Genomic DNA, 12,379 nt, shown 5'->3' on the forward strand with positions numbered 1-12,379 from the left:
CAGAAACGCTTCACTTGTTATTTGTAAACAGACATACAGGGAGCCACAGAAACCAGAAAGAATGCAAAAAGGAAGAAACTTGATTTCAGAAGTGCTCGCTAGACAGATTTATTGCAGGTCAGCATGTTTAGAAACCTAACTTTCTTCTTTGGGAGCGATCTTAAACTTCATTCATTTCTGTTCCAGCAGCTGGAACAACATGAATGGCTGCTGCTGGCATCATGGTAGCAGTATTTGCCAGATAAGCAATATGCGGGCAAGCTGCAGAATTTGAAGAAAGATTTCAGATTGCTCCTAAAGAAGACACCCATGTCCCCAAATGGGTTGAGCTGTGGTAAATGAAAATAAGTTTCTCCCTGCTTTGCACCTTGGTTTTCGAACAGCTTAGTACTCAAACGTTTTGGCTCCTGAATGCTGCAAAACCGGGAGTGAGTGTTCTGGTTTGCCCAAACGGGGCTTCTGCGGCAGCCAATCAGAAGCCGCACTTTGGTTTCCGAACGTTTTGGAAGTCAAACGTTTGACGTCCAAGGTACGGCTATATGGGGATATCATATGCCTTTTTTATTACATACTGCAGTTGCCGCATTGTCTTGCTTTTGCTCTTCCTAGAAACGTGAAGCTGCTTCTAGTACTTTGCTCATGGAGGATGAAGTCTCCAAATCCAAGCGGAGGTTTTCAGGTAAAGAGGAAGAGTGGCAGAAAAACTCAATCGGAAGACAAATGAGCTGGCTTGAAAATACTCGCTTCCTGGTTGATTTAACAGGGAGAAATGGGCTCTCTTTTTCCACACACACACACACACACACACACACGGCATTTACAGTATCCTAAGCCCAGGGATATGAGCAGCCACCACTATTGCAAGGCTAATAATAATAATAATAATAATAATAATAATAATAATAATAATTTATTATTTCTACCCCGCCCGTCTGGCTGGGTTTCTCCAGCCACTCTGGGCAGCTCCCAACAGAACACTAAAAACAGAATAAAACTGCAAACATTAAAAACTTCCCTAAACAGGGCTGCCTTCAGATGTCTTCTAAAAGTCAGATAGTTGTTTATTTCCTTGGCATCTGGTGGGAGGGCATTCCACAGGGCGGGCGCCACTACCGAGAAGGCCCTCTTCCTGGTTCCCTGTAACCTCACTTCTCGCAGTGAGGAACCGCCAGAAGGCCCTCGGAGCTGGACCTCAGTGTCCGGGCTGAACAATGGTGGTGGAGACGCTTCCTGGTGGTGAAAGTTTGGGATCTCATCGTGGTATGGACCTAAGTTTGCTTTAACAGAGAAGTTTCACTGAAGTCCCTTGGGACTTAATTCAAGGAGAAGGCATGTTAGCATTTGGCTGTCAGCAAGCAAAGCCTTATAAGAAACTCCAGCAGCAGCAACAACAAAAATAAATAAATGGGTTTGGGATTCTGTCTTTGCTAGATTTGTCAGCTGGTACCAGTGGAAAGCGCTCAAAGCTCACCAGGAGGCAATCCAGGGATGAGACTACCATTCCTTCTGTAACAAGAAAACTCTTCAACTCCACGGAGATGGAAGAGGAGACTCAGGAAGGTGACTAGTTTTAAACAGAAACCAGCATGCCTTTGCTGCAGCTGTACTGAATCGAATACCTTTCGCATTTCCTAACGCCCCTACTTCCTGTGTTTTGTTGACAGTGAAGATCTACCTGTGTTTTCCAGAGCATTCCACTGCAGAGGTTTCTCCTTTGTTTTTATAGTAACTCTGGCTTCTGGCAGCCGTTGATTTTGATGCTTTTTTAATGTACTCTGTGATTGGCTTTTATTATCAGTTGCTCTCTGGAAAGGTGGCCAAGCTAGATTTGATGTGCTGTGTGGTTTTGCTGTTTGTGTGTCTGTGTGTGGGAGGGAGAGGGAGAGGGAGAGAGAATTAACTAAATTTATATCTTGCCCATCCTCCCAAAGGAGCCCAGGACAGCAAAACACATTGTAATGCTTCCAGACTATTCCTTTAAAATTGCTGCAGTTTGGTAGTGATTTCCCCAAGATTCTGAGCATACACAAAGTTCTTTATTTTTTTACTTGTTGAACTAAACACCAGCTTCCTAACTTGTTAGCACCCATGTCTACGGGGCTGAATTGGTTAGTGGCCTGGTTGTTGTTCTGAAATATACTCTGTGTGTGTGTGTGTCTTTCTTGCAGGCCATAATTTAGAAGAGTTAGAGGAAGACATATTTTCCTCCAAAATACTTGAGGAAGGAGCTGGCGATTCGGAGGTCATTGCTGCATTTGAAAGCTTCACACAAGTATTGAAGAAAAAGTTTTGGGTAACTAATTTGCAACATCATGCTTATTTTAAGTGCATAATATTTCAACATGTATCTTCATCTTCCCCAAGTATTTCCCCAATTCTAATTTGCTGGCATTGTGTCTAGTCTAGGTACAAGAGGATGGCGATTTATACCCAAAACGTTATGAGGACGTCTGAACAGCATATTTTGGCATTATTGAATCAGATTCATCAGAGCCAGTACGTGGCATCCATAAAATCTTTAATAAAATAAATAAATAAATAAATAACTGTGGCATTTCTTCTGCAGTAATTGCTGACAAAGGCCTCAAGTCTTATCATGCACGTGACTTGTTATTGGCTAACTTGAGGTGAAGATGACTATTCTTTTGGTATAGAGGTTTTTCTAGAGCTAATGAAGCAGGTTTGGGAGCATTGTTCTCTAAGCTGCTTTCCTCCCTTATCTCAATCAATGAAAACTGTTTTCCAGCTTGTGTCTTGCAGTTTATTAGTCTTGCTTTACTAGTCCAGTGCAAGAGGTGTCCATCAGGGAGTCACAATGCATTGCATGTCGAGGGACCTAGCTGCAAGCCAGCTGCCTGGTGTAGTAGATGGTTCTCCTTATTCTGTTTTCTGTGTTGTGTTTGCATCTTCCCCCCCCCCCCCCCCAGCTCTGTCAATTTGCATTAGTGCGATATGAGTGTCAAATGCTGCTTTCCTGAAGCGGTAAAATGACTTACGTTTGTCCGCAACAGGCTGAATGAACTGGAACGCTTCCACAAGACGGTTGCCCAGGAACTTTCCAATCTTGAGAAGAGAACTCGGTTTCTTTCAAACCTTGAGAAGGATACTTTGGTATTTGTGTATTTCTTTTCCATTTTATTTGTTGTCTGTGGATCGATTTAATGACTCACGTTGAGAACGTTTGTTTCAGGAATTTTGGACTAAGCAATCCAACATACTCAACAAAAAAATGAACAATTTTTGTATTCGTCAAATGCAGAGGTATTTATCATCTTGCTGTCTGCCCAGCATGCACCACTTAAAAAATTGTGCACTGTTTTCCTCCGTCTGTTGGGCTTGCTATCTTCTGGGTACTTTAGCACATGCATCTCCACATCACTGACGGTGTCTCCAAATGGGACAGTTGGGAGAAGCAAGCCCAGTTGACTGGGTGTTCCTTCTTGTGTACTTTTATTTTCACACAGCCACCCTGGAGTGAGTGGGTGGGTGTATATCTGCTCATGCTTTTCCAGATTATTTTATTTGAACAAAGATGTGCTTCTGCTGCCAGGGACATTGGATTTCCCCTGGCAATTCTCAAAGCCGCAATCAACTGTAAGTTTGGGGAAGCTGAATGCCCCTCCTCCAACAAGCCTGCAGCACAACTCCTGTGTAAGATGTAAACGTCAATTTCCTTATCCGTCACCACAATTTCAAAAGCCATTTATGAAAAATAACATAATGGCATTAAAAAAAAAATCAGCCCATGCAGAACCAGTAATCCCCAGAACATTTGCTGAATCTCAGCTTCCTGGCTCCTGTTCCCATTATATTTTGTAAAAATTAAAAAGGAGGAATAATAATGGTGATGCTAAGGGCCAAATTGCATCTTACACAAAATGCATTGCATCTTTACTTTTGTGTGTGCATATGGTTTGAGGTGTTGTTTTCTTTCTTTTTAAAAATAACAGCCATGGTGCTTGTTTAAGTTCCGTCCCCATCCCTGTTTCTTTCGTGGTTAGGACTTTGTGGCAGGAGGAGAAGGTTAAACCCTCCCTGATCTCCAAAATCCATGTGGCCACTGCATTCTCAGATGAGGATCTCATCCTTGCATTCATGGATGAACTGTTGGGAAAGGAGCCTCCACCAGCGAAGAAAGTCTAGGGTCAATCAGGCTGAAATGTTTGGGGCACTTTATGTAGTGGGTGCAATGTTCAACAGCCCGTCACTGTCTTAGATGCTAGGGTTGCCCATCCCAGGCTTCAGCTGTCACCATACAAAGAGCTGCCTTAATACTGTTGGCAACCAACATCATCAGGCAGCGTCGTGAGCTGTGGAAGAGCTGCGTTTCCCGGTCTCTCTCTCTTTCCTCCTTGCTTCAGCCTTCACGCTGGGTTTTGACTGCAGCTTGGAGGAGCATGAGCAGTAACTTTAGTTGCACCAAATTCAACTATACCCATTTTGGTTTCTTTCATAGGATACAGTCCATGGATTCAGAGCTGGAGGGAGCAGCAAAGAATCTGGAGGACGCAGCCCAAAATGGAAAGGTAAGGGCTGTACCTGTGCAGATTGCCACACATTGCATACTGAACAGCAGGTGCGAGTCTTAGGAACTATAAGGAGAAGCAAAGGCTGTTATTGAACAGGCAAGATGGCAGTTCTTTATCTAACTATTTAACACCTTCATTTATAGTCAGTGCATCTCTGCGCCAAACCATGCCTTGGGACAAATCCACAGGCTCCCTGAGAGGAAGTGGCAGCTGCTTTGGTATAAACTGTGGCTTGCAGCCTGTAACCAAGGTTCAGTCCTGGTGTAGTTAATGGGTTGGGTGTAAGTTTGAGAGTACTGCTATTTCCTTATCCCTTTCCATAAAGGGTTTGCCGTGGTCATTTTTCATAGAACGAGGCTTCCCACAGTCACAATGGCTTTTGTCTGTTCCTGTGATGTGTTGGTCCCAAATGTATGGAAATACTTAAGGTGCTATTCAGTGGCAGTGGGACTCGGAGTAGACCTATTGAAGTTAACAAGCCTTAGGTTCATCTATTTCAGTTGGTCTCCTCTGAGTAGTACTCGGTGAATATAGGTAAGGACTGTGCTGTAAAGCACTAATAAATTTTGCATGCTTTTTTCCTCCCCCACAGTTTGAAGAAGCAGTAGACCATGAGGAGGAGAGAAGCAAGGCCTCTGTCATTGCCTCTGACTGATTAAAATTAATTTAAGCTGGCGCGAAGAGCTCTGATCAAATGCTGACGTGTCTGAATCATTTCTTAAAATATGCTGGACAAATGCCTTCAGTCCATAGCTATAAGCAATTGTCTGTTAACATGTACTCAATGCTTAAATGAGTTTTGCTCTCTCTTTCCCACAAGGGGGTAGTGTTGAGGGGTTTCTGGTGCCAACAATTTGTGAAATGCATAGCGTAGCTGATATTTCAGTTGATACCATTCCTTCCCATCCTTATCTGTCATTTATATTTTATATACAGCCAGTTGTGTTAGAAATGTTGTAAACACAAATCAAAGATAACCTCCTAACAAGAAGCAATTGTTTTGAGTGCTCCTCCCATTTCTTATAGGATGGAAACTCTTTTTATTCTTTTTTATGATTTAACACTTGCTTGACTTGTCCAAGGGACTAACAGATTAAAAAATGTATTTGAAGAGTGTGGTCTGTTGGACACAAGTGATTCCATCTAGCAGTGTTTGGTGTGGCACAAATCGCAGCTCAGTTTTGCCTGCCTCAAGTGCCCATGAAAGGGATTTGTGTAGCAAATAAGGTACGGCAGCACAGTTCTTAAAAGCCATAACTGCCAGGTTTTAATAATACTGGCAACATGGGCAGAAAACAACTCATGACTTCACATTTAATCAGCACCTCAAAAGGAAATGGGTAAGAGTTGTCTTGCATTTCTACCTGACCGAGGGCAGTTTCCAAATTACTTATTTTATTTTATTTACAGTATTAGATTTATATAGAGCCCTTCATCACAAGATCTCAGGACGGTTCACAAGATAAAAATACAAGGTAAAAGCACAAATAAATATTTAAAACAGACACATCAAAATAATAAACCCCCCTGCTCCCACAAACCCATTTTAAAGGTATGGTTGAAGATGAGTGTTTTTGCCTGGCGCCTAAAGATATATAATGAAGGTTCCAGACGAACCTCCTCCACAAACAGGGAGCCACTGCAGAAAAGGCCTATTTTCGTATTGTCACACTCCAGACCTCTTGGGGGAGGGGACACGTGAAGAAGGGCCTCAGATGATGAACACAAGAGTTTGGGTCAGTTTATATGGGGAGAGGCAGGATGTAATGGGAATATAATAGGGCATGTAATGGGTGATAAGAATGTGGCTCCCCCCCCCAAAAAAAAACTTGGTGCTGAAAAAAATAATTAACACCCTTCCCGCACCCCTCTTATGCCAAATCTTGGGTATTTTCATATTCCAAGCTATTGCACTGTCACATAACAAGAACAGAAGACCGCAAAATGCATTGACTGTAAAACGTGTTTTATTTTCAACGGCAAACACTGATACAGGAAAATAATTTCAGAAGTTGTTATCCTGATGGTTGTTCAGAATAGCAGCACGTTGCTAGTTTTTGCGTATTCAGACGTGTAACCTGATTACGATTTTATCAAGTGGTTTTAAATCTACAGTGTATTTTTCAGCCCTTTGAAAGATTGAGTAAGGCAATGTTCCCTTCCCTTCCCTGCCCCCCCCCCCCGCACATCCTTCGAAAACAAAACAAAAACCCTTTAAACCCAGGGGTGGGGTGTGCAGTTTCCAACACTCCCAACAGCCTCCAGTACCTGCCAGCCTGGCCAAGTTGAATGGGAGTTGGGGCATCAGCAACACCAGCAAGGGTTAGCCACCCCTGTTGTGGATGTTCACTGCACAGTAAACTCTCACACCTGAACTAACAAATACCAAGAGATCTGAGAGCTCCTTAGAATGGCTTGTCATTTTTGGATGAATTTCACATCCCCGACACAAAGGTTTTCAGGCTGTGTTTGGATTAAAAGTGTGTCTGTCTCGGGTTAAAATTCAAACAACTGTTCGTTCCAAGAGTTGTTTTCAGCAGTCATCAAGTGTTGGAAGTCTAGTGGAACCATGTCTCCCGGAGACAAAGGAATCAAGCCCCCATCACGGCTTCAGCAGGCTACACATCTGTAGGTTGCTGAATATGGGAGCTCCTCACACAGATGGGGGATTGCTTCAGGCATTATGGAATGCTGGTGAGAATTTCTATGCCAGAACTCTAAATTAAAGTGGATTTTATTTGAGTAAAATAGAGGCAAGGAATTATGGTCACTTCAAGGATCTTTCTGGCAACAAACAAGTGGTCATTTTGTTTCATGTAGTGCTGTGTGTGCTACCCTCTAGAGGGGAAAATTGTCATTGCTTCCTGGCTTCCACTTGAATTCCTAACGGTTTCTAAGAATCAAATGCTTAGGGTGCTTTGATGAATCTTATTTTCTTACACCCAATGTGATACTGTTTTGTTGTTTTGCCCATCAGTGGCAACAGTTCACCTTCATAAAGGCATGGTGCATATATTTGGGGGGGGGGGGGCTGTCTTCTAGCAAAGCTTTTTTCTCCCCAGTCCTACTTATTTCAGTAATAATCATTTGCAAGTAAACATGCTCAGGGTCATAGTCTTTGTGCTAACGCTGAGCTTTTAGGATTCCGTTGTGTCCTGCACCTGGACTCCAGACACAACTATTTCTTCCTTTTCCCAACGTTTCTGCCTCCTCATCCTCCAGGTTTTAATATGTGCCAATTACATTTGGAGCCATCAGTCATACAAAGTTAGGGTGCCAAATTGTCTAAGGTGGCCGGCCTTGCTTGCACCAGCTGGGAGAGGGGTGGCCAACATGGGAATGAAATAACGGATGTGCGGAATGGTGTTTTTCTTACGCTATCTGCAGGCAGCATGGCTGAGCTGCCTTAGCTGCAGTGCTGCTTCCTCCTGTTGATGTTTGGTCATAGTACAGAATCAAGCAGCTGCTTGGTAGGCTAAATTTCTTAGGTTCATATTGGGAATAAAAGGTGCATTAAACCAAGCTCTGTCACTACCAATGTCCACCAGCAGCAAATGTTAAGTGCCTGTTAAGTGTCCCACAAGATAAAACTGTTTGAAAGGACTGTATGCTTTGGTGACACTTATGAATGTGTGGCAGAATCTAGCTTCTTACCACTGTAACCGTAGGCCATAGCATCCGAGTGGTGAACAGGCTTAATCCGCTGGTAACAGACCACACCTAAAACAGGTATGGTGGCTGCTGGAATAGAGTAGAGAGAGAAGCACTTAAATGTTGGAGAAGGTGGCTCAAACATGTTTCAGCTTGGCGTTATGGACCCACAGCAAGAAATTAAGAAGGCGCAAAGCTCAAGAAGCAGGGGTTCAGCTTCAAAACGGGGGCTGCTGGTGGTGAAAGTGATCTGACTTGTCATATTTTAATGCTAAAACTCTGAGGCTGCAATCCCACACACCGGACAGTCAGTCCCATTGAAATGGGTAGGGTTTATTTCTCAGCAAACCTGTATAGGGTTTTCTTAAAAGTCTCATCAGCTGTGCACTTTCATGCTGCTGCAGTAATAATGATGCCTGCCTGTAAACAAGCCACTCTTCCTGGTTTCCACATTATTGCTTCACAGGAAGAATATGATGGCGCATCTAGTGAACTGCAGTCACACAGATTTAAAACCAGGGGGCTGGATATAAACCATACCTTTCTTGGTGAGCCAAGGAAGCATTGTGAAGGGTAAAAAAAGACAATAGCAAGGTTGCAGTCGGCTCTGTCACGTGACCCATCGCTGCTTAGCATAACGGGTTATGCCCAAACACATTTTCTGCAAGGTGATCTGCAGCTGGTATACCTGTTGCAGCACATTTTTAAAGGGTGGCAGCAGGTACACCAGCATTTGGATGGTTTCAGGGTGGACAATGCAGTTCAGATGTTCTTAGTTGGCACGTGAAGTTGGAGGAAATTCTGTAGCACCTTACACTGCCTCTTGCTAGAACTTGGAATAGGAGTAATCCTCCTACCTCTCTTTATCCCCGTGAAGATAATAACAAAGCTTTTTAGTATACAAGTCACTTTTTTTCCTGGAATCCAAGGGGGAAACAATTTTAGTGTCACCATGCAAACATATTAAAACACACACTTCTTCCTAAGACAGATTATATACTGTATGTCTGCACAACTAATACCTGTGAACCTGCCGCTGGTTTCAATAGGCAGGATTTTGTTCAAAGCACCCACCACCCCATACCTTCATTATTCCAAGAAACAACTCTTGTCAGGCATTCTGCCCACACTTAAAATTTACAAAATGTGGCTTTGTTTTGGCTGGGTGAAAGAGACAGCATGTCCTCACCATTTCAATGGAGGTATTTATCAAAACGTTTGAAACTACATTGTTAAAAACAAGTTATCAATTGTGAGTTAAACAAGGGAGTAAAAATTGCTAAATGTTAACGAAACAGAGTCAAATCTCATACTAAAGCTGTGCACGACTGCCTGGTCAACTCATGTTTTGGGGGGCTTTAGCAAAAGAAAAAAGGATTTTGTACACTACAGTATAATAAAATATATTTCTTATTGTGCTTTTTTGTTCAGAGCACCATTAGCTGCCATTATGTAGTCTTTATGGAACCCGTTCCTGACTTCTGTGACCAGAGAGGCCTCTTTTGTATTGGTTCTTGAAGGTCTTTTCCGATATGTCTGGAAGGAAAAACAGAAGTAATCGAAATTAGGGCCATCCTCTTCTAAGTAGATTTGAATGTTTTTAGCCATAGCCAAAGTTATTTTTCCTGTAGTTAAAAAGCACACAACAGCATGACTTCTTTTTTTAACAGTTTCCACTATTGATAGTGCCTCCTTATCCAGTATTTTTTTCCAAAGGCTTTTGCCTAATGTACTGCTAATGTTTCTCCTCACAAAATAAACATACTCGGGGCTGTATCCAACTAAGGTTCACATCAAGTAGACCCTGTTGAAATTAATGAGCCTGAGCCATTAATGAGTCTACCCTGAACAGGACTAACAACTAATGCAACCCCAACTGAATACTAGCTTTCATCAAGCTGGTATTATGGCAACTGCTATAACATACTGGTGTTGGCTGTAGAATACCATGCTCAACAGAATGGAGTAGATTAGTTCTCTCTCTCTGTTTGCACTTAAAATGTCATACCTAGGGAGAAAATACACTCATTATCCACCAAGAAATCTCTTCCAGAAGCTCAGAAAACGGAATGACAGTTGAAAAGAACAGAAATGTGCTCCTGGACTTTTTTGTTGTTCAGTCGTTCAGTCATGTCCGACTCTTCGTGACCCCATGGACCAGAGCACGCCAGGCACGCCTATTCTTCACTGCCTCTCGCAGTTTGGCCAAACTCTTGTTAGTAGCTTCGAGAACACTGTCCAACCATCTCATCCTCTGTCGTCCCCTTCTCCTTGTGCCCTCCATCTTTCCCAACATCAGGGTCTTTTCCAGGGAGTCTTCTCTTCTCATGAGGTGGCCAAAGTATTGGAGCCTCAGCTTCAGGATCTGTCCTTCTAGTGAGCACTCAGGGCTGATTTCTTTAAGAATGGATAGGTTTGATCTTCTTGCAGTCCATGGGACTCTCAAGAGTCTCCTCCAGCACCATAATTCTGGACTTACACAGATAAATTAATTGCAGCTGCATTTGTTTGAAATACATGGTATCATGCTGGAGAAATTCTGTTTTTGTATGTGTTTGCTTTTGCCACTACTTATCAACTCTCTCTTAACAAAACCTCTTCCTTCTAAGTTACCTAAACAAACTCAATAGGCATCCTTTATAGAGGGCTAAAAAGAAATGGATCAGCAAAACCACTAGAGGTCAGCAAGGCAGCAGCAGTTACCCGACTGCCTGCCACTGACCTCATCATCAGCCCTGCTGTGGCTTACTGGGAGGAAGAGGTGGAGGGGTGGTGCTGCAGTGCAAACCCATCAGAGGCCACATTGGATTGGCTCAGCCAGTGTGTGTGCACCAGCCTCACTCCTCTCAGCAAGCTATAGAGATGCTGCTGACCACCCAGTCAACTGCTACGGAGAAGAACACCTACAATAATCTTAGATGTAGATCTATTGCATCTAGAAGTGATTTTATCTACACCTGACTGCAGGAAGAACTGAGCTGCGCTATGCAATAAATTTAGAGCTGTTTTGTAGTGTTTTCTCCCCACTTCCAGTTTCTTTTCCCATTTAAGTATTGCTGTGCAAGATTTCACAGGAAAGTCCTTTAATTTGATCCTTTCCCACAAAGACTGAATAGAGTATGTCACAGTAGTTGCATTCTGTCATTGGTGTGCTATTTCTCTGTGACACAACAGCACAAAATTCCAACCCTGTATGTATAGGATAAAAGGGGTTAGCCATGCTGCTGTTCTTTAAAATATATATATAGGCACATAGATACGTACTTGGGAGGCCTCTGTATAATGTTCGAGAAATTACTGTTGGCAGGGGAGGGATGTGCTTTGCCACTTTCTTTCTTTGAAAATGCAGGGTCAGCACTCGAGCGCTAGATTTGCCGAAATGTGAACAGCGCTGCTCTTACAAGCAGCACTGAATGTGCTACCATCTCAAAGAATTTAGATAATAAAATAAGATAATAATATAGTGTAGCTTTGAGTACAAGAAGAACACTGTAACTCTTAACAGAAGAACAGCCTTGAAAAAGAAAAAAGTAAGTGGAGCGTGTGAAACAAGTTAATAGCAAAGCAAATTTATTGCACTGAAAAGTGATGTGGAAAAGGTGCTTGTGCTCTCTTGCTTAAGAATCTGTTGCTGGAACTAAAGTTGCCCTTGATTCTGGCCCATTCTGCACCCGGAGAAGGGATAAGAGCCACTGTAGCATAGTGGCTAGAGTGCTGGACCAGGATGTGGGAGATCAGAGTTCAAATCCCCACTTAGCCCATGATGCTCACTTGGTGTCCTTTGAGCGGGGGTGGGGGGGAGAGAAGAATCTCTATCCCCCAGCACAACCTGGGAGGGGGAAAATTGCAAGGAGAACCCACGTTACCTTCAGCTCTTGGAGGGAAGGTAGGATGTCAATCTTATAATAAAGATAATACTAGATTAAATATTTCAGCCCTGCTTCACCAAGAAAGGTCTGCCCACAGAAACAGCTTCTACATATGCAGCAGATGAACCTGAACTGCGAAGCTTAGTTGGGCCTGGGTGAAGCGGCCAGATTATTTTCTTTTGATGTGGATGACAAATACACATTCCTAACTCGGCCTGCCCATCATTTTCCATTAGGACTACACTAGCCATTGAAGCATAATTTCTGCCTGTATTTGCTGCCTGCTTGCTGAAGCTTTGTAGTATAGAGTTTGCTGGATTCTGCTGAATT

General features: G+C 43.0%; 2 protein-coding genes across 3 annotated transcripts in view; one reads left to right on the plus strand and one right to left on the minus strand.

Annotated features, from left to right (window-relative positions):
* Window positions 1–250: 250 nt before the first annotated feature.
* LOC117049752 (synaptonemal complex protein 2-like) lies at window positions 251–5,635 on the plus strand. Its single transcript, XM_033154653.1, has 9 exons — window positions 251–256; window positions 610–679; window positions 1,432–1,560; window positions 2,169–2,293; window positions 2,402–2,496; window positions 3,012–3,111; window positions 3,191–3,261; window positions 4,457–4,526; window positions 5,122–5,635. Exons 1-9 carry the CDS (start codon window positions 251–253, stop codon window positions 5,182–5,184), a joined length of 729 nt encoding a protein of 242 aa, XP_033010544.1. The 3' UTR covers window positions 5,185–5,635.
* A 3,043-nt stretch (window positions 5,636–8,678) lies between these two features.
* ELOVL2 (ELOVL fatty acid elongase 2) overlaps window positions 8,679–12,379 on the minus strand; it is a 47,683-nt gene continuing 43,982 nt past the window's right edge. For both annotated transcript variants that reach the window (XM_033154558.1, XM_033154559.1), the window contains one exon: window positions 8,679–9,716. In XM_033154558.1, coding sequence (XP_033010449.1) covers window positions 9,591–9,716 — 126 coding nt within the window. In that variant the 3' untranslated portion in view covers window positions 8,679–9,590. The remainder of the gene's footprint in view (window positions 9,717–12,379) is intronic.

Source organism: Lacerta agilis, chromosome 7 (genome assembly GCF_009819535.1).
Source record: "Lacerta agilis isolate rLacAgi1 chromosome 7, rLacAgi1.pri, whole genome shotgun sequence".
Taxonomy (NCBI): Eukaryota; Metazoa; Chordata; class Lepidosauria; order Squamata; family Lacertidae; genus Lacerta; species Lacerta agilis.